The sequence below is a fragment of the Phacochoerus africanus genome, chromosome 9, assembly GCF_016906955.1.
Source record: "Phacochoerus africanus isolate WHEZ1 chromosome 9, ROS_Pafr_v1, whole genome shotgun sequence".
Classification (NCBI taxonomy): Eukaryota; Metazoa; Chordata; class Mammalia; order Artiodactyla; family Suidae; genus Phacochoerus; species Phacochoerus africanus.
The window spans coordinates 23,837,181-23,857,941 of record NC_062552.1 but is presented as its reverse complement, the minus strand read 5'-3'; the positions used below and the strand labels follow the sequence as shown (position 1 = coordinate 23,857,941).

The 20,761-nt window shown below is 49.2% G+C and overlaps 1 protein-coding gene and 1 long non-coding RNA gene across 3 annotated transcripts; both read right to left on the bottom strand.

The window, feature by feature from the left end:
- On the bottom strand, positions 1 to 3,722 carry LOC125136883 (BOLA class I histocompatibility antigen, alpha chain BL3-6-like). Of its 2 annotated transcripts, none has more exons than XM_047797773.1 (8): positions 3,561 to 3,722; positions 2,968 to 3,237; positions 2,466 to 2,741; positions 1,607 to 1,882; positions 1,378 to 1,488; positions 913 to 945; positions 732 to 782; positions 1 to 571 (listed from the first exon to the last, which is right to left on the bottom strand). In XM_047797773.1, exons 1-8 carry the CDS (start codon positions 3,622 to 3,624, stop codon positions 567 to 569), a joined length of 1,086 nt encoding a protein of 361 aa, XP_047653729.1. In that variant the 5' UTR covers positions 3,625 to 3,722; the 3' UTR covers positions 1 to 566. The 2 variants fall into 2 exon arrangements, with proteins under 2 accessions (XP_047653729.1, XP_047653730.1); XM_047797774.1 differs by having other exon boundaries at positions 368 to 480; positions 732 to 778; positions 909 to 945.
- Positions 3,723 to 6,422: 2,700 nt separating this feature from the next.
- On the bottom strand, positions 6,423 to 17,320 carry LOC125136887 (uncharacterized). Its single transcript, XR_007137238.1, has 3 exons — positions 14,451 to 17,320; positions 12,264 to 12,348; positions 6,423 to 7,574 (listed from the first exon to the last, which is right to left on the bottom strand). It is a non-coding gene; the product is annotated as an uncharacterized LOC125136887 (long non-coding RNA).
- Between the last annotated feature and the right edge of the window lie 3,441 nt (positions 17,321 to 20,761).

The following is a 20,761-nucleotide window of genomic DNA, read 5'->3' as shown; positions in this document are numbered from 1 at the left end:
TTTTCCAAGAAGCAATTTTTATTCTTGCACTATTGTGCAAAACCTTCGTTTTGTTATTGTTGCCGTTGAGGTCGGGTTAGCAGGTGAGCCTCATTATTTTTATAACTTGCCCTTGGAACTGTGCCACCGGGTAAGCCCCTTTCCCTATTTCTAAACCTACCCTTGGAACTGTGCCGGTGGGTAGGCTCTTTTCCCTTGGTTAGGAACCCTGCCTTTGGAACTGTGCCGTCAGGCTAGCTCCCTTCCTTGGCCTCCTGTGTTTCCCCAGCTCCCCGCAGTCACCAGTCAGGGCAATGAATTTAGCATAAGGATGGAGATGGTCCATTGCCGCCTGCCTCCCCCTAACCTGTTGTAGCTGGAAAGTGGATCAGGAAAGAGAACACAGGTCAGGGTGAAGAGGGGACATGGGGGGCAGGGCTGGGCCAGGGTCCCCACCTCCTCTCAGGATGCTCATAGGGACACAGACACATTCAAATGCTGCTGCAGAAACAGGAGGCAGGGGATCCGAAGTCACAAAGTGGGACGTGAACAAATCTGTGTAACTCAGTCCCCACAAGGCAGCTGTCTCACACTGGGAAAGAAAATCATCAGGAAACAGGCAGGTCAGTCAAGGAAGGGCTGACATGCTCAACAGCCCCACATGCTCCAAACGTCCCCCTCAAAGGTCCCCGTCACCCAGGGCACCCCCTCTGCCCCAACCCCCCTCCCATCTAGGCCCTCCAGGGTCTCACCTCTAGGATCCTTGATGAGGGACACACCAGAGCTCTGGGCACTGTCCCTGCCTGGGGGAGAGCAAAAGCAGGATGGGGTCAGGACTCCCAAGAGAGAAGACGAGAGAAGGTGGGTGAGCTCCCCCCATGGCCTCCTGTCTGCACCACCAGGGCCTCAGGCATCACAACCCTCCACACTGACCTGCAGCCTGAATGTAGCTCCCTCCTTTTTCACCTGGGGGAAGATAACATTTATGTGAGAGGCCAAAAAGAAAACTGAGCCATAAGATCCTACAGGAAACGCTAGTCCTGGATCTCACAACCCGTGTAGAACTTTCAACAAAAATCCAGGACAGGATCAGGAGTATATAGCAAGGAGATGTGGGGGAGACTGGACCAACTGCCCTCCTGGAGGCCTCTCCTCAGTGGGGTCCTTCCCCTCTGACCTTCAAGTGCTGAGAAACTAGACGCCAACTGGAATTATCCTGGGGAATAATTAGTCTTTGACTATCACATGTGCTTCAAAGAAGGGTACGTGGTAGCACTCAGCCCCAGACTCAGCACATGTGTGTGGAGGGGACGACCCAGGAACAAGGAGGTCAACTTCCACCTGGGCTTGAAACCCCCACTGAGCCAAGGAGACTCAGATCCCCGCTCCCTTCCCTACCTGAGCGCTTCTTCCTCCAGATCACAACTACAGCCACCATGGCTCCAGCGACCAGGACGAGAATCAGGCCAACAATGATGCCCACGATGGGGACAGGGGGCTGAGGAGGGTCTGGGAACAAAGGGCAAGGGGAGGGCCCTCCTCAGGCTTGAGCCCTGACCTTGCTGAAGTCTCCAGAAGGGCTTCTGCTTTGTCTGAGAAGAGGCTCCGCCCCCAGGGCCCTCCTTACCCCATCTCAGGGTGAGGGGCTCCTGCAGGCCCTCGTGCTGCACATGGCAGGTGTAGCTCTGCTCCTCTCCAGGAGGCACCACCAGGGCTGCCCACTTCTGGAAGGTCCCATCCCCTGAGGGCCTGGTCTCCACGAGCTCCATGTCCTGGCTCTGGTCCTGGCCCTCCCGCTGCCAGGTCAGGGAGATCTCCTTAGGGTAGAAGCCCAGGGCCCAGCACCTCAAGGTGACCCCGAGGTCAGAGCTGGGGTGGCGGGTCACATGTGTCTTTGGAGGCTCTGAGGAAGAAGCATCAGAAAATTCACCCTGTGGGTCCCCTGCCTGGGCTACTGGGTGAAGGGCCAGGTCAGTGGGTTTGAAAGGAAGCACAAAACCCAGACACTAGCCTGGACTTGGGTATCTGGGAATAGCTCCTAGTCCTTGGACGAGTCTAGAATCAGGGTGAGATTGAGGTAGGGGGTTCCAGGACTTAAGGGGTAGAATACAGTCATGTTCCTGACTTTAGTGGAGGCTGAATGACTCAGGCAAGGTGGTGTCAAGGATGCAAAGCTTTTCGCGGGCTGAGACGAAAGTCATGGTTCACACGATGGCGGCCAGGGTCAAAGGGCACCGCTGAGCAGTTTTTTCAGGGATGGTCTCTCCCCTTCACCCCAAAAGAGACAGGCTTCCTTAACTGTCCTGTAGAGAAGTCAGACCCCCTGGGGAGTCTCTGTCTTGTGGAGAAGCTGGGAACCTAGGTGGACTCCTCCCTCTCAGGACAGGCAGTGGGGGGCTTTCCCGCAGGGACCCCCTTTTCCTCTCCCTGTGGGAAGGCAGCTCCCTCCCGAGGGGAGATGGTGGAGACCCTGCGGCCCCTGATACCTGCGCGCTGCAGCGTGTCCTTCCCCATCTCCAGGTATTTCTGGAGCCACTCCACACACGCGCCCTCCAGGTAGCTTCTCATTTGCTCCGCCGCAGCGGCCTCCTCCTGCTTGAGCTTGGCGATCTGAGCCGCCGTGTCCGCCGCGGTCCAGGAGCGCAGGTCCTCGTTCAGGGCGACGTAATCCGCGCCGTCGTAGGCGTACTGACTGTACCCGTGGAGGAGGAGCCCGTCTGGTCCCACGTCACAGCCATACATGCTCTGGAGGGTGTGAGACCCTGACCCCGCCCCGAGTCAGCCACGCCCCCGCCGCGTCCAACCCGGGGTTCAACCCAAACTGAAAACGAAACCGGGGGAAAGTCCCCGCCGGTCCTTCCGGGTCGGGGGCTGGGCGGGTCCGGAAATGCCCGGGTGACCCTCGGACCCGGAGGTCGGGGTGACCCCGGCCCGTCCCTGGGGATGGGGATGGGGGTCGTGAGCTGGACCCGGGCCCGCGTCGCTCACCGGCCTCGCTCTGGTTGTAGTAGCCGCGCAGGTTGTTCAGGCTCACTCGGAAAGTCTGTGCGCTGCCCATGGCGTTCCGCGTCTCCTCATCCCAATAGTCCTGACCCTCTTGCTGTATCCACAGCGCCCGCGGCTCCATCCGCGGATTCGGGGCGTCGCTGTCGAACCGCACGAACTGCGTGTCGTCCACGTAGCCGACTTCGATGAAACGGGGCTTCCCGCGGCCGGGCCGGGACACGGCGGTGTCGAAATACCTCAGGGAGTGGGGCCCTGGGGGCGGGAGGGTGAGACACTACCCTCCTCTCGGCGCGGAGTCCCGGGTGCGAGGTGGTGGGGCCGGGACCGGGCAGGGAGCTCGGGGCTCCGGAGGCGGGAAAGGGGTGGAGGTCGGAGAAGGGCCCCGGGTTTAGGGGGGACAAGCAGAGGAGCAGGAAGCAAGGGAGGGACAGGACAGGACGGGGTGAGGTGGGGGGCGGGGATCTGGGCCGGGACAGCTGAGTCGCACCTTCCCCGTGGGTCCTGCCCCCACCCGACTCCCAGGCGGTGCCCTCACTCCTCCCCGCAGCGGCCTTGTTTCCCGATCCCGCACTCACCCGCCCGGGTCCCAGTCAGGGCCAGGGCCCCCGACAGCAGCAGGAAGAGGGCTCGGGGCCCCATGATCCCCAGCCTCGGGGTCTGGGGAGAAGCGGAGTCGAGGCGAATGGATGGAGAGTTTAGAACCGGGAACCGCGGTGGCGCTGATTGGCTTCTCCAGAAACCCGACACGCAATAGGAGAGAGAAGTGGGGACGCGTCACGAGTGTCCGGGCAGGACGGCCCCACACAGGTTGCGAGACGGAGAAGTGAAACTGGGGACACGGGGACTCCCCAGCACGGAGCCTCCCCGCCCAGACGCCGCCCTGGAGCCTGAGACCCCAGAGCCACGCCCTGCTGGGGCCCTGGGACTCTGCCCTGCTCCTGCTCCTTCTGCTCAGAAAGCTCCTTGTCACAGTGTCTCCGCGAGTCACCTGGGCCAGAGGCTGTGTACTTAGCGATTTCTAAACCTTTTAGTCATAATATTCCTACAGTTTTACAAATTAGTGACGACCTCAAGGATATGTTTGTGTTGATACTTCAGTGGATATTTTCCATATTAGAAATAATAGTTAAAAATTTCATCAATTTTTTAGAAGATATAAATAATCCATGCATTTACTATGAAAATAATTATTGCCCATTTTAAACACTGTAGTGTGAAGAGTAGAGCTTTTTACATTTTACTCTATCACAAAAGTCTCTTTGCTGTCGGCTCATGGGAAAACCACTGGAGGTTTATGTCTGCTTCTGTGCTGAGTCCTTTTGGTGGCTGACATCTATGAAATGTAAAAGCCTCGCACACGTGTAGGACGTGTATTTTAAATAAACTTTTCAGATAATTTTGGACGCTATCATTATGGTGTTTTCTCAAAGGTTATTTTGTCACTCCATATTTCCTATTCTGTTAAATTAAAAGCCTGTTTTGCACACTGACTGTTGCTTGTACTAATGTAAGATTTTTAAGACCGAATACATTGTTTCACTAAGTTACATAGATCTTCCAGTGTCATTCATTCTTTCCAGTAAAGGTTGTATTCCATGCAAAAGGGGCTAGTGCAGCTCACAGAATGATTTTCCTTGGGACACAGTACTTTGGAAGGTAGCAGGAGTGTTTCATATGTACTTCCTACGTCCTCATGGAAGATACTATTAAAGTATGGATTTAGGAGTTCCCGTGGTGGCGCAGTGGTGAACGAATCCAACTAGGAACCATGAGGTTGTGGGTTCGATCCCTGCCCTTGCTCAGTGGGTTAACGATCTGGCGTTGCCATGAGCTGTGGTGTAGGTTGCAGACGTGGTTCGGATCCTGCGTTGCTGTGGCTGTGGTGTAGGCTGGCGTCTACAGCTCTGATTCAACCCCTAGCCTGGGAACCTCCATATGCTGCGGGAGCGGCCCGAGAAATGGCAAAAAGAAAAAAAAAAAGTATGGATTTAAGAATGATAATTTAGGAAGATAAGATTTTGTATTTATTTCAAAAATTTTATTTAGTATAGATGATTTACAATGCTGTGTTAATTTCTGCCGTACAGCAAAGTCCTTTAGTTATACATATATGTATATTCTTTTCCATATTCTCTTCCATGATGGTTTGTAAAGGTGAGACAAGCATTTTTATTGCATCAATTAGGACGCTTTATAGCAAACCTGCTTTTTTTTTTTTTTTTTTTTGTCCTTTTGCCATTTCTTGGGCCGCTCCCGTGGCATATGGAGGTTCCCAGGCTAAGGGTCGAATCGGAGCTGTAGCCACCGGCCTACGCCAGAGCCACAGCAACGCAGGATCCGAGCCATGTCTGCGACCTACAGCACAGCTCACAGCAATGCCGGATCGTTAACCCACTGAGCAATGGCAGGGATCGAACCCTCAACCTCATGGTTCCTAGTCGGATTCGTTCACCACTACACCACGACAGGAACTCCCTGCTTTTTTTTTTTTTTTTTCTACAAGTAAGTTGTGGTGAAAATAATTACTATTGTAGTTTACTACCCTAGTCCCCATTATTGCTAAGTTGTACCTCAAAGCAAATGTCGACATAGTGAAAAGTTAAATACTATCTTAGGAATGCTATGAATGTAGTTTTCACTCAGGGATCTCATGACAGGATCTCCATAACTTCAAGGGTTCCACAGACCACACTCTGAGAACTTCTGCTCTGAATAAACCTGGAAAAGTCTCCTAACTGACCTTTGCCTTGGCCTCCTCTTCATTCCCCAGAATCCCTCTCCCTGCCCTGGACTCCCTGCCTCCCCAGCCTCAGCTGAGGGCCCTGCCCCTGGGCTCCTCCAGGAAAGGACTCAGCCTCTGGAAAGTGATGCCAGAGAGAGTCCTCCATCTGGGAAGGGAGGTGGGGGGACAGGTGTTTCCCCCTTGGAACTGGGAACAGTCTGTGCCTGAAGGCGCCAGACCCACGCATCACCTCCTTGGTTTTGTTTCGCATCAGCTTCATATGCATTCACCTCCCAGAGAGGAATCTGTGACAGAGTCTCTGAGAGGAATCCTCTCTCTTGGGTCTAATGTATCTGACATGAGGCCCACAAAGCGGGAAGAACAGTCCTGTCCAACAGCCTGTTCTGTATGAAGGAACTGTTCATATCTGTCTGTGTCATCAACTACTCACTCGCTACATGTGGCTATTGAGCACCTCAGAAGTGGCTTTTGTGCTGAGTATGTTTAAGTTTCTTTAATTTAATTAAAGAAGCCATATGTGGCCTGTAGCTAGCATATGGGACAGTGCATATCAAGCATGTTCTTAATTTTCAAGCTCTTCCCCAAAAGATACTCTGAGATTCATAGATTGATGCATATTAAAATAATCTTCACATGGAAGTCATTTGGGTCTTTCTGTGGGAGTCTTCGATATACCCTTAAAATGCAGCAGGTCCAAGAAAGATTAATTCATGTGTATTTTCATAGTTAGAGTGTGCAGACATTAACCAAACCGTGATTGATCCCCTTAAGGCCATAACTATTCAAGACCGTCCATCGCTGGAGCTACTCCTTGTCTCTATTGCCTTGGGCTCTTGGTGTTGTTTGCCTTCACCTGGTCAACGGAAGCAGACACAGACGGCTTCACTCACTGAGCCCAAGGGACAGTGTTTCTTGAACATAACATGTATCAAATACCGTGTAGGACCTGTACCTACGTGTAAAATCATAAAGCAGAAGGTGTAACCTTGGAACCCACCAGCTTAGAATTCTTTGCTGTCTGCTCCTGCTGTACTTTGCCCCACAAATTCAATTCATTCCGTCTCCCTTCACCCTTGGACCCCTCGCTCCTAGACGAAAATAGACATGAAAAATTAACAATAGTGGAAGGACGACTTCTCAAAGTATCACCCAAAGTTGAAAACGTATAAAAAGTTATACATCTCGGTGTCACCTAGACAGGGGCAACAATACAAACACAAGTCCATGATCAAACTCAAAGACACACGAAAATAATCTGACAGACAAACGTGTGACATCCTTCAGTGTTCTTCAGCCAAAGCCCCCTGGGAGCAGATATGTGGGCCAACAAGAGAGATTTCTGACTGGAGGCAGCTCGAGGGAGAACACAGTCCATCAGAGACCACAGGGCATCTTAGGATGAAAGAGTTGGGGCTTTGGTGGGTGATTTCGAGGAGGGTGGATGGAAGAGGGGCTCAGTCTAGATCGGGTGTTGGTGTCAGGCGGTGGGGGCAGGTGTCTGACCGGGCAGCTCAGTGACCTCACCTGTAGGGAGGGCAGACTAGAGCCAGGCTCCAGCTGTGATCGCAAAGACAGGAGTTTGGCACACTGTGAGGTCACAGGGCCACCTTGCTTGGTCTGGCCATAGACTGATGTCGTGGTCTTGTTTTGTCTCACTGTGTCAAGGTCAGTGTCCTGGTCTGATGCTGATGTTCTGCGAGGTGGCTTCTGTCCAACAGGAGAACAACCCAGCCGCGTGGTGAGCACCCGCCCAGCTTCTGACACCGCTGAGGCCTCCTGGAGGTGTCAGAGCAGTTCCTGATGTCAGCGGCTGCTTTGTCCTTCTTGAATTCCATGTTTTAAGTAACTACACCCAAACAATAAAAAATATTAGAAAACTACTTGGAAAGAAAGAAAGGCACATGTCAAATATATCACCAATAAATACATGTAAACCGAAAGGAAAGTGTGACAGAAGAAATAGGGAATAAATTAAATCTCCTATTTTGGCAAAGATGAAAATAAGTGATGAGATTCTTGATTAAAATTTAGGCAAAATGTGCTTTCATAAATAGTGACAGCATTTGAAAACTTGTGCACAATTTCTGCAGGACAGTTTTGCAGATGCATCAACACTTTCAATATCTTCACATTTGGACACAAATTTCTCTTTCAAATTTGTCCTAAAAAGATAAGCACATCTGTTCTCAAAAGTATATATGTAAGGATCTTTCTTGAATTGTGGTTTATAAAACAAAGAATGGACACCATCTCGGTGCTACAGTCACTGCAACGATTGGAACCATGACTACAGGAACACTTGACACGTCTCAGGTCCTAGAGCCACGTGATTGACACAGCAGGTGTAATGGATTCCTCCAGGCAAAGCCATGAGCCACTGAACCTGTAGTCCCTTTGTGTAGACAGAGGAAGGGAGACTCAGAGAGGTGAAGGGGCATATGGTTCAAGGCCGCCTTGAATGAGATGAGACACGGGTGATACAATGTGAGCAAAATAAGACCCTGCTGATGTGAGCCAGGCTGTGCTGTGTGGAGATGGACAGAATGACAAGGATGAGTGTGAATCACTACTGAGGTAAGTGCTGTGAGGAGTCAGCTCACGACACCATGAAAGCAGATCATCAGGAGACATGACAGGTGTCCTTCCTCTAGTGTCAGTAATATCTGAAAAATATGTAGCATATGAAACAAAACCAGAATTCTATAAAATTATATACAATCCTAGAATAAGAAAGAGCCATGGGGGAGTTCCCGCTGTGGCACAGCAGGTTAAAGGTCTGGTGTTGCTACCCCAACTGTGGAATTGGTCACAGCTGCCCCAGGGATTCAACTGCTTGCCCAAGAACTTCCACATGCTGTGGGTGCAGGAAAAAAAAAAACTCTTGCAAATTAAATATGTGATCAGAGAAACAAATCATTCAATAGAGTAATTACAAGATACAAGACATACTCCCAATAATCAGTAGAAAAGGAAGAGTAATAGGAAGGAGGAGAAAAGAGCTATAAGAATGTTAGTCTATCAATCAAGAGAGTCCAACAAGTTAATCATACAGGTTTCAAAAATGATGCAGACTAGGGAATGATTAAAAAAAAATTTGAGAAGAACTTCTCAGACCTAAGGACAAAAATTTACATACTGAGTGGCCTATCCAAATTCCTCCTGCAGTAGAGGAGAACATAAACTACACTAGAGTAAAGTTTAATAACCACCAGAAGCAAACAGGGAGTGGGAGAAACATTTATTTGAGTTTTCCAGGGTGTTTTGACCATGGGATGAAGAGAGGAATAATAGTGTGAAAAGCTGGAACCCTCAGGCACATGGCAGGGCTCCAGGGCTCTCCTCTTCCCTGATCCCTGCCACACCCCAAGGGCCTGTCCCCAGAGCTACTCAGAAGGCATCTTCATCCCCCACTGTTGCCCAGCCTCTAGGTCAGCATCTCTCTGCCTCAGACCACAGAGCATCCTTTCCCCGGGCTGTGCTGAATAGAGGAAAGTAGAGCTGTGGCGCCACCGTGTGGCCATAGGGCTGATGACAGGAGAGCTGAGCTCCCTTTTCACCTCCTTACCAGGCACCTGCCCAGGGTCTCTTTGGGCTCCCAGCAGCGGGGTCAGGGCTGTGCACACCAGGTGGCGCCCCAGCTAGTGTCAAGTTCAGAGTCTGAATTGATTTCCCTAAATGCAACCTGACACAGAAGTTTTCATTTCCCCTAAAGGATCAAGGAATTTGGTCTCAGGGGGGATGAGAGCTCAAGGCCCTGACAGCTAGTTCCCAGGTCCAGGTGGACTCTGCAAACACCATGGGTGCCCTCGGACTCCTGGGATGGGACCTTGAACCCCCAAGTCCCTATAGCTTTTTCTTGTTGCTGCTGACAGTGATGTAGGCTCTTCCTCCAGGGAGTCAACTCTGGACTCTCCATCCCTAGGAGCCAGAGAAGGAGGAGGAGCAGCAGGAGGAGGTCCCCAGGGGAAAGGCCTAAGAAGATGGGGAGTCTCCTGGGAAAGTGAAGAGAGGGAGGAAATGGTGATAGTTGGGGATGGAGGTACGGGAGTGGGGATGGAAGGACCAGAGGGCAGGGCCGGGGGAGGGTCAGTGCAGGGGACACGAGTGCAGGGAGGGAGGGGTGTGTGTCGGGAGAGGCACAGGGGCTTCTGGCCTGGGCGCTGGGAAAAGGCTCTGCTTTTCCCCTGGATGATAATCACACAGGCCTTCGCTCTGGGCTGGGCTGGTAAACGCTGCTTCAGTGTGAGGCCTTTTTCTGTCCTTACAGGACTGTTATAACTCTGACCCACCCGGAAGGAAGGGCAGAGCAGACAGGAGAGTGGGGAGGCGATTCAAGGAATCCCCCTCTTCCAGTGAAACACCCCACCCCCTTCCCCACCGCATCCCCCACACACATGATGCTGGGGACAGGGACAGTCAAGGGACAGCCTGTCCTCAGCACACAGCCCTGGGCTACTGGGACCCTGGCTCATTGGGAGCTCAGACAGCAGGGAGCACTGTGGCACAAAGACTGGCCACAGAGCTTCAGAAAAAGAGGCGCCCAGCTGGTGGCCACAGAGGTGGTTCCTGGAGAAAAGAGGACAGGACGTGGAGTGGAGCCTGGAGACCACAGTGGGGACAAGGAGATCCGCCCTGCATCTGGGCCCAGTGGTGCCCCTCACATTTCCCTGAGACTCGAATCCAACAGTCCCCCTCCCAGACCTACAGGACCCATGATCCCAACACCGTCCCCAAGGACACACAGCTGGACCCTCTGTCCAGGCCTCCCACCCCCAGCTGTTGAAGCCTGGAGGGTGCCCTCCCCGCCTCCCCAGTCCTGGAACTCAAGACCCAGCGTTCTGCCTCTTCTTCCCCTTTGTCCTCCTGGTAGGCAGGGCCCTGTTGTCTGGATCCTCCAGGCCTGCTCCCTCCACCTCCAATCTTGAAAGTCTAGGACCTGTGGTCTTGGACCCCAAACTCACCTCTGGCCATCAGGGCGACGCAGAGTTTGGGGTCACGGGCCAGGGGAGGCAGCCTAGGGCCCCACAGGCTGCAGCTCAGCCTCAGCTCCAGCCTCACAGAATCAGCAGATCCTGTACAGAAGCCTGTGCCCAGGAGCAGCCACGTCAGCCACACGTGGGGTGCAAGCTGCTTTGACTGTCTGCTGCAGTGTCCAACCACTTAACACCCACCACACAGCGAAGGTGCCCTGCCCAGTGCACCAGGATGCAGGAAAAGGTGAGTGGACTGGGCGATGCAGAGGAGGCAGCACTGAGTGAGGAGCAGAGCCAGAGGCTGCGACCCTGATCTCCAGCTGTGGCCACGGAGCTGGAAGCCCCAGAACACCCACTAGTACCTGGAGGAGACATAGGACCCAGCCTTCCAGTGGCAGGGGTGCCCAGGGCCCCAGGTCACTAGGCAGCCACAGAAGTGGGTCCTGGGACCCCAACCCACCAGCCTCTGAGACACCCCTGACTTCGGCCCCCCATGGCATATGGCAGTTTCCAGGTTAGGGGTTGAACTGGAGTTGCAGCTGCCAGCCTACTTGACAGCCACAGCAACGTGTGATCCAAGCCAAGTCTGCGACCTACACCATAACTCATGGCAATGCCAGATCCTTAACCCTGAACAAGGCCAGAGATTAAACCTGAAACCTCAGGGATACCAGTCAAGTTCACCTGCTAAGCCTCAATGAAAACTCCTGCTCTTTGGTTTTCAATGGGTCTAATGCACCTTATGTGAGGCCCCAAACATGAATAATAGTGCTGTTCAACAGAATTTTCTGCGATGAAGAAATTATTCCATATTTGCACTGTCCTCATGGCAGGTGCTACTACCTGTGGTTACTGAGCTCTTAAAATAAGATTAGTGGCACTGAGCAGTTTAATTTTAATTTCAACTTTAACTTAAATAGCCATATGTGGCTCAGCTACCCTGCTTGATGGAGCATATCTAGGGTGTTTTAGTTTTCATTCTCAAACCTCAGGAAGATACTGTGTGATTCATAAAATTAACCTCAGGAGTTCCCACTGTGACACGATGGGACACAGGTCCATCCCTGGCTGGCACAGTGGGTTAAAGGATCTGGTGTTGGTTGCAGCTGTGGCCCACATCTGATCCCTGGCCTGGGAACTCCACATGCCTTGGGGCAGCCAGAAAAGAAAAAAAAATTATCTTCACATAGAAGCCACAGATTTGTCTATGGTGGGTCCTAAGACATATCCTGAAAATACAGCATGCCCAAGAAAATTGAGTTAATATGTATTTTAAGGTCTAGAGTGTACAGACGTTATCCAAAACATGATTTACCATCTCACAGTCAACGGTATTCAAAAACACCCATCATTGGGGCTAATTCTTGACTATATTACCTTGAGATGCGTGGTGTCCTTTTCATTCATCTGGTAACAGAAGCAAGCACACAAGCCTTTGCTTAGCCCACAAGAAAGCAGTTGTTGAATACCCCGAATATAAAATACCTTGTAAGCCCTACATAATCATGAAATGATAAAGCAGCAGATGTAACCTTCGAATCCACCACCACAGAATTCCTTACCTTTCGATCCTCCGCAGTCCATCCCCCCAATTCAGGTTTCTCTGCTCCCTTTCACTCTTTGACCCACTCCCCTCATCATCTGTATCTAGAGGGAAAGATACATGAAACTTTCACAGTTGTAGGATAAAGAATTTTCTACATGACCCAAACACGAAAAACCCTAATGAAAAAATAGAAATTATCTGTGGCAACCACAAACTCACAAGCATGCACACCCATGTCCATAGTCAAACTCAAGGACACCTAAAAACATGTGTCAGGCAAAGGTGGGCAGGTGTCAATATTCTTCACCCAAAGACCAGCAGGAACCCACTTAGCTGAACACACTGTATTGACTGGTTGATGCAGCAGGGAGAGTGCCCACCACGAGGAACCACAGGGCATCTTAGAATGAGGGAGTTAGAAAGAATCTATTATAGGAATTGGGCTTTGGCCGGATAATTTGGGGGACGAGTAAGAAAGCAAGGATTGACTTAAGTCCAGTACTGCCAGGAAGCACAGTCAAGTAGATGACTGGGTGTCCTTATCAACCTTATTTATAAGGAGGACAGTCTAGAGCCAGGATAAAGCAGCAATCGGTAAAGTCGCAGCCAGCATGTGACCCAGGACAGGGAGATGCTCACTGCCTTGTGAGTAGCACAGTGCCCTGTCTTGCTCTGGGTGTCAACAAAATGATGCCATGGTCTTGCTATGTGTCCCATCATCATGGTCTCAGCGTGTCCCTGTCTGATATTGGTGTTTTGTGAGATGGGTTATTCCAAAGGGGAGAATAACATGGCCGAGCTGTGAGCAACAGGACAGCCTGAAACAACACTGAGGTCCGGCTGCAAGTTTCCCACCTGCTCCCTGGGGTCAGGAGGGAAACTTGGTTTTTCTTCTTTCTTAAATTCAATGTTTTGAATTTAACATCTCAATTGGAAAATAATGAAAGACTATTAGAAAATGGTTTGGAAAAGAAGAAATGCACATATCAAATATGTTAGTAATGAAGAACTAGGAACAAAAATGAGAATGTTGGAAGAAGAAATAAAACAAAAAATTAAAATCCATCAGCTTGGCAAAGATGAAAGGAAAATAAAGGCTACAACTTTAGGAGTTCCTGCTGTGGCCCAGCAGGATCAGCACTGTAGGTTCCATTCCCAGCCGGGTGCAGCTGTGGCTTAGGTCTCAACTCTGGCTGGGACTCAACCCCTGGCCCAGGGAACTTCCACATGGCCAAAACAAGGGAAAAAAAAAAGCAAAAAAACCCAAAAAACCACAAACAAATCTGTGATTTTGACCAGGTCTCCCTGGGAAGGTCAAGGCAGGGCAGTGTACACAGATGAAGACTGGCTGGTAGGAATAGTTTCAGCAGGTTTGGGGCTATTGGGGTACTCTTAAGGTGTCTGGTACCTGGCTCTGGGATCCTTAAGGCCAGACAGAGGAGGTAGGGCCCTCCACTGGTTAGTTTGCATATCAAAGGCATGCTCCTGACTGGGCTCTAGCCCTGGGAAAGCAGTCTCTCCTCAGCTAGGAAGGTTTTTAAAGCTGTCAAAAGTCATAATATACAAAAACAAAAATGTGTATGTAGGAGTTCCCTGGTGGCTCAGTGGCTTAAGGATCTGCCTTTGTCACTCTGTGGCTCTGGTCACTGTCATGGTGTGTGGGGGGGTGATCACTGGCCATAGGGTAGGGAAAATATATGATCACAGGGTTGATGAAATTGAAAACCAGCACAAACTTTTGAAAGGGCAGTTTTGCAAATGTCTCAGCAGTTTAAATGGGTTGACATTTTGACACAAAGATGTCTCTCTTGTAGAAATTCATCCTAAGACTATTAATCATGTATGTGCTTCCAAATATGTTCATTGAATTCTAGTTTATAAAAGCAACATAGACAACCTAGTAAATCATAATTTTCAACTTTTAGGATGTGCACTTGTGTTTTCTTTTTCGACTGCACCCACGGTACATGGAAGTTCCAGGGCCAGGGATCCATCCCAACCACAGCTGCAACCTGTGCCACCGCTGTGGCAGCTCAGGATCCTTAAAACCCACTGGGCCACAGCAGGAACTCCCAAGTTGTGCATTTTTTCAGCATCATCAGATACACGATTTGTAAATATTTTCTCTCATTCCAGAGGCTGCCTTTCCACACTGTGTCCTTTGAGGCACTGAAGCTTTAAACGTTAATGTAGTCTGACTTACCTCCTTTGCTTGTTGTTGCCTGTGTGCTTGGTGTCATATCCATGAAATTATTGTCAGGTTCCATATCATGAATATTCCTCTTGCGTTTTCTCCTAAGAGCTTTACAAGTGAAGTTCTTACGTTTAGGCCTTCGGCCCATTTGGAGTTAATGTGCATGTAATGGTGTAAGGCAGCACTCCAACTTCCTTCTTGTTTATGTGGATACCCAGTTTTTCATACTATTTGTGGAAAGGCTGTCCTTTCCTCACGGAATAGTCTTGGCACCCTTGTCCAAAGTCATTTGCCCACACTTGCAAGAGTTACTTCTGGGCTCTCCGTGCTGTTCCCATTAGCTTATATGTCTGTTTTTCTGCTAGTACCACACCACTTTGGTGACTGTAGCTTCATATTAAGTTCTGAAATCACAAATTTCAATTTTGATCTTCTTTTTCAAAATCGTTTTTAGCCATTCTGAGTCCGTCAATAACCCATATGAATTTGAGGATGGACTTTTCGATTTCTGCAAACAAATGCTGATGGAGTGTCGACAGAGATTGCATTAAATATGCCGACTGCCGTGGGTAGTGCTGTTTTCTGAACAATATCAAGTCTTTGAATCTATGAACACAGAATACCTTCCATTTACTTGTAATTTCTCCCATCTGTGGACTAACCAGGCCGGACCCTGCTTAGCTTCCGACCTCAGATGAGATTGGGCGCGTTCGAGGTGGCAAGGCTGGAGACGACACGTGTCCTCTATTTCTTTCAACCATGTTTTGCAGTTTTCCTTACCTCCATGGGTAAGTGTATTACTAAGGATTTTATAATTTTGGATGATATCATCACTGATATTTTAAATTTCATGTTCCGACTGTTCATTGTTGGTCTATAGAAATCAGATGGATTTTTGTGTGTTGATTTGGTGTCCTGCCATTTGCTTAATTCATTTATCAGTTGTAAGAGCGTTTTTTGTGCATGGGAGCTCCTTAGGGTTTTCGACAAATAAGATCATGTCGCTTATGCAGAGAAATAATTTTACTTTTTCCTTTCTATTTTGGATGCCTTTTATTTCCTTTGCTGGACTCCCAGTTCTGTGTTCAACAAGCTAGTGAGAGTGGGCATCTTTGTCTTGTCCCTGATCTTAGAGGAAAAGCTTTCAGTCTCTCACCATCAAGAGACTTACTTGATGCCTTGTTGTATTTTGCTTCGCATTAATGCCCTGGGCAGATACGGAGTATTTTCTGAATCGAGGGTTTGTGGCAACCCTACATTCAGCAAGGCTGTGGGCACTGTTTCTCTAAGAGCATCTCCTCCCTGCATGTCTCTGTGTCACATGTTGGTGCTTCTCATAATGATTCCCATTTTTGTCACTATGACTAGACCTGTTACGGGGGTCTGTCTGTGATCAACAATCTTGGATGTAACTATTGCAAAGACATTACACCTCGCTGAAGACTCACTTGATGGTCAGCACTTTTTATCCATTGGGTTTTCTTAATTAGTGTTTGCCCATCGTGTCTTAGTGTATGTACATGACCTGATGCTATCGCACACCCAGTAGACTGCGGTATTGTGGAAACATGACTTATACATGCCCTGGGAAACCAAAAATGTGGTTTGACTCTCTTTATTGCAATACTTGCTTCATGGCTGTGGTCTGGAGCCAAACCTGCAGTATCTTCAAAGTATGCCTTTCTATTAGCTGCGGGCTCTTCATAGATGGCTTTTATTATGTTGACGTTCCCTTTATTCCTAGTTAGTTAGTTTGTCTGGTTGCTTGTTTGTGTTTTAGGGCTGCATGTGTGGCATAGGGAAGGTGAAATCAAACCTCAGCTTCCGGCCTACGCCACAGCCACAGCAGTGCGAGATCCGAGCCCCGCCTGCTACCTGCACCGCAGCTCATGACAAAGCTGGATCCTCAACACACGGAGTGGGGCCAAGAGCTGAACCGCATCCTCATGGCTCCTAGTCGGGTTCCTTATGGCTGAGCCACCACGGGACCTCCGAGTTAAGTGTTTTTATCCTGAAAGGGTGTTCAGTTTCTCAAGTGCTTTTTTGTATCAATGGAGATGAACATGGGGGTTTTGTTGTTGTTGCTATTCTGTTAATGCGGTTGGTTTCTGTCTGCTGAACCATCCTTGGAGAAAGTCCCTTCTGTTGCAGGAATAAATCCAACTTCATCATGGAGCACAACCTTTTGAAGGTGATGTTGAATTGTTTGCTAGTATCTTGTTGAAGATTTTTGCATCAATATTCATGAAGAGTATTGTCTATGGTTTTCTTTTCGTGTACTGTCTGGCTTGGGTTTCAAGGTAAGGCTGGCCTCGTAGACTCAGTGGGGAAGAATTCTCTCCTCTCAGATTTCTTGCAAGAATTTGAGGAGGATTGGGGCTAATTCTTTAAATATTGAATAGAATTCACTGGGGAAGTCATTTAGTTCTGGTGTTTTCTTTTTGTGAGGTTTTTAAATACTGATTTTATCTTCTTTTTTTTTCCTGATTTTATCTTCTTAATAATTTTGTTACAGATTGGTTCAGATTTTCTGTTTCTTCGTGATTCAGTCATCATCAAGTTGTGTGTTTCTAGGCGTTTACCACTTTTCTCTAGGTTGTTGGTGTACAAGTGTTCACACATTCTCTTACAATCCTTTTCATTTCTCTGAATCACACGTGATGTCCCCTCTTTCTTTTCGGATTTTAGTTATGTGAGTCTGCTCTCATTTGTTCTTAGCCACTGTAGCTATAAGTTTGTCATTTTCATCAGTCATGATTTCAAAGCAGCTCTTTTGGTGTCACTGTTTTCTCTAGTGCTTTTCTAGTCTCTATTTCTCTCTGCTCTAATCTTTTTTTTTTTTTGGCTTTTTTTTTTTGGCATTTCTTGGGCCGTTCCCTCAGCATATGGAGGTTCCCAGGCTAGGGGTCGAATCGGAGCTGTAGCCGACAGCCTATGCCAGAGCCACAGCAACGCGGGATCTGAGCCATGTCTGCAACTTACACCACAGCTCACAGCAATGCCGGATCCTTAACCCACTGAGCAAGGCCAGGGATCAAACCTGCAACCTCATGATTCCTAGTCGGATTCGCTAACCACTGAGCCACAACGGGAACTCCTGCTCTAATCTTTATTATTTCATTTGTTTTCCCAGCTTGAGGTATACTTTGCTCATCTTTTTCTAACTGCTTAAGTCATTGAAAATTAGGTGGTTATTTTAAGATATTTCTTTGCAAAAAGTTTTAGCCTGTGGAAGTTCCTGGGCCAGGAATAGAACCCAAGCCACAGCAGGGACAATACCAAGTTCTTAACTGGTAGGCCACCAGGGAACTCCTATCTCTTCTTTTTAGCAGAAGCCCTCACAGCTCTCAGTTTCCCTCTTAGTGCTGGTTTCATGGCATCCATTAGTTTGGGTGTGTTGTGTCTTCATTCTCCAATGCACCCTGCACACTTGAAATCAGAAAACAAAACAGAATGGTATTTCTTAAGCTTTAAATGGTTTCGACAATGCCAGAAATTGACCTGCTACTATGAGTTTGACAGAAAATGGCTCAACATTTTCAGGTGTGACAGGTAAACATCATGATGAAAGGTTCATGTAAACTTTTATTACTGTCACACAAACAATGGAAACGCACCCACTGCCTTGGTAAGGATCACGTCAGTGTTAGGTTCACTGGCACATCTGTTCCAGCTTCTGTTGCAAAGGAGCAAGTCTTTGCTCAATGAGAAATGTACACAGCAAAACCATTTATTTTTTTTCTGCAGGGAACCCGTACAAGCCAACATAAGACCGAAATTCTTCACCAAATACATGCAACAGGAGCACATGGCCTTTTGATGTATTTTTTGAAGACTGGAGTGTTGGCACTTTTGAAACAGGCAATTGGCTCAGATCTACTGGTGACTGTGGTTGCAGCATCGAACATAATTTCTGCCTTTTTTGTCTTTTTGTCTTTCCTAGGGCCGCTTCCCTCGGCATACGGAGGTTCCCAGGCTAGGTGCCTAATCGGAGCTGTAGCTGCCAGCCTATGCCACAGCCACGGCATCTCAGGATCCGGGCGACATCTGCGAGCTACACCACAGCTCACGGCAACGCCAGATCCTTAACCCACTGCACAAGGCCAGGGATCCAACCCGCAACCTCATGGTTCCTAGTCAGATTCGTTAACCACTGGGCCACGATGGGAATCCCAATCATAATTTCTTTTTTTCTGATTTGTTTGTCTAGTCATCTGTCTACCCACTTGGTAATGTATTTCCCTAACATTAATCGTTGACTTAAAAACTATTCTAAAGAGGAAGGGTCTCACCATTATCTTCCTAAATTCTGACCCTGTTCTTTAGTAAGAATCTGCATTTCATTTCATGTCTCTTTCTAACCAAAATTGTTGGAACATCCTCTATCTATATCCTTTTTTTTGTCTTTTTTTTTTTTTGCTATTTCTTTGGGCCGCTACCGCGGCATATGGAGGTTCCCAGGCTAGGGGTCTAATCGGAGCTGTAGCCACTGGCCTACGCCAGAGCCACAGCAACGCGGGATCCAAGCCGCGTCTGCAGCCTACACCACAGCTCACGGCAACGCCGGATCGTTAACCCATTGAGCAAGGGCAGGGACCGAAACCGCAACCTCATGGTTCCTAGTTGGATTCGTTAACCACTGCGCCACGACGGGAACTCCCTCTATCTATATCCTTAACCCACATAACTCATTCCCTTCGGTCCCATAAGTCAAATGTGGCCTGAACTGTAATAGAACATATTAGTCAAAACCTTTGGGCCCTCACCACCTAGAAAAGATCTGGCTGCGGCGTTCCCGTCGTGGATCAGCGGGTTAAAGAGCCAAGGTTGTCTCCGTGAGGATGCGGGTTGGATCCCTGGCCTTGCTCATTGGGTTAAGGCTCTGACATGGCTGCAAGCTGGAGCAGAGGTGGCAGATGCGGCTGGGATCCAGAGTTGCTGTGGCTGTGGCATAAGCCTCAGCTGCAGCTCTAATTCCACTCCTGGCATGGGAACTTCCATATGTCACAGGTGTGGCCACAGAAAAGAAACAAAAGAGAAAGAAAGGAAAATCTGGCTGCCAATTGCTCTGTCCCTGCCTCAATGAGGAGCTGAACATACAACGTCCGAAATCAGCGTGTATCTGCTGGTATTGACAGATACAGATGGAGGATACGGGAAGCTTGTAGTGCTTGGCCATATTGTTTGCAACAAACCGTTCTTTCACAACGGAACTATCAGAGAGCATTTCCCAGCATGTTTTGAAACCACAAGTTTAACTATGGGAAGCTCCTTTTAGGCAACTAGCACCTGAAGTCGAAGCCAATGCTCATTTGCCATTCAGAAAACCCTAGGGCCGTTAAGATGGATATTATAGCCGCCCTGCCTATGCTCTAGAAATGGAACAACAAAGCCCAGATGACAGCACATCTGTTTACAACACGGTGGACTGTATATGCGATGCCCATTGTTGAGAACTACTGCTCAGAAAAAAAGTTCCTTTCAAGATATGACCGCTTAGGAGTTCCCATTGTGGCACAGCAGAAACGAATCTGACTAGGAACCATGAGGTTGCAGGTTCCATCCCTGGCCTTGCTCAGTGGGTTACGGATCTGGTGTTGCCATGAGCTGTGGTATAGGTTGCAAATGTGGCTCGGATCTGGAGTTGATATGGCTGTGGAGAAGGCCACCAGCTACAGCTCCGATTCGACCCATAGCCTGGCAACCTCCATATGCCACGCATGGGGCCCTAAAAACGAACAGACAAACAAACAAAATACTCCTGCTTATTGATGATGCATTTGGCCACCCAAGCACATGCCACGTGACTTTGCCTCCTCCCCTGCTCTGCCTGGTTGCTCATGGACCATGAACATGGCCTTGGGAACCTTGGGTCATCCTAATAAGGGCACCACCCCAGAGACAGAAGGGAGGGACGGTCACAGGGACCTGGATGCCTGGACTATCTTGCGGTGCAGAGCCACCCCAGCAGCCCTGGAGCTGCCTGCCTCACTGACATGGGACACACACCAGCTTCCGTCCTGGGAGACCAGTGGTAGGCGGGTTTCTGCTGCAGCCTCTGAGTTCACACATGCAGGGAGGATAGGATTTCCCAGGATGTGCGGCCAGGGTGGGCTGTTCTGGAGATGGGCCCAGAGGTATTTACAGGGTCACCGCTGTGGGCTCCGGGACCTTAGTGTGAGTTGAGAAAGAGAGCTGGGCCAGAGGGGGCAGCACAGGGAGCCTGGAACCTGTCACCCTCCTCTTCTTTCCAGCCCTGGGGCTTCCCTCGGAGTGTTGGGGTCACCGGGTCTCTCCCCTTCCCTTCCCGTCCTTTCTAC

Excerpts from the sequence above, each read along its gene's own strand:
- LOC125136883 (XM_047797774.1), bottom strand. The coding sequence starts at position 3,624 with ATGGGGCCCCGAGCCCTCTTCCTGCTGCTGTCGGGGGCCCTGGCCCTG. Across the intron at positions 946-1,377 it reads CTGGAGGAAGAAGCGCTCAG|GTGAAAAAGGAGGGAGCTAC; the intron begins GTAGGGAAGGGA and ends ATCTTCCCCCAG. Across the intron at positions 481-731 it reads CCTCATCAAGGATCCTAGAG|CAGCATTTGAATGTGTCTGT; the intron begins GTGAGACCCTGG and ends CTGTTTCTGCAG.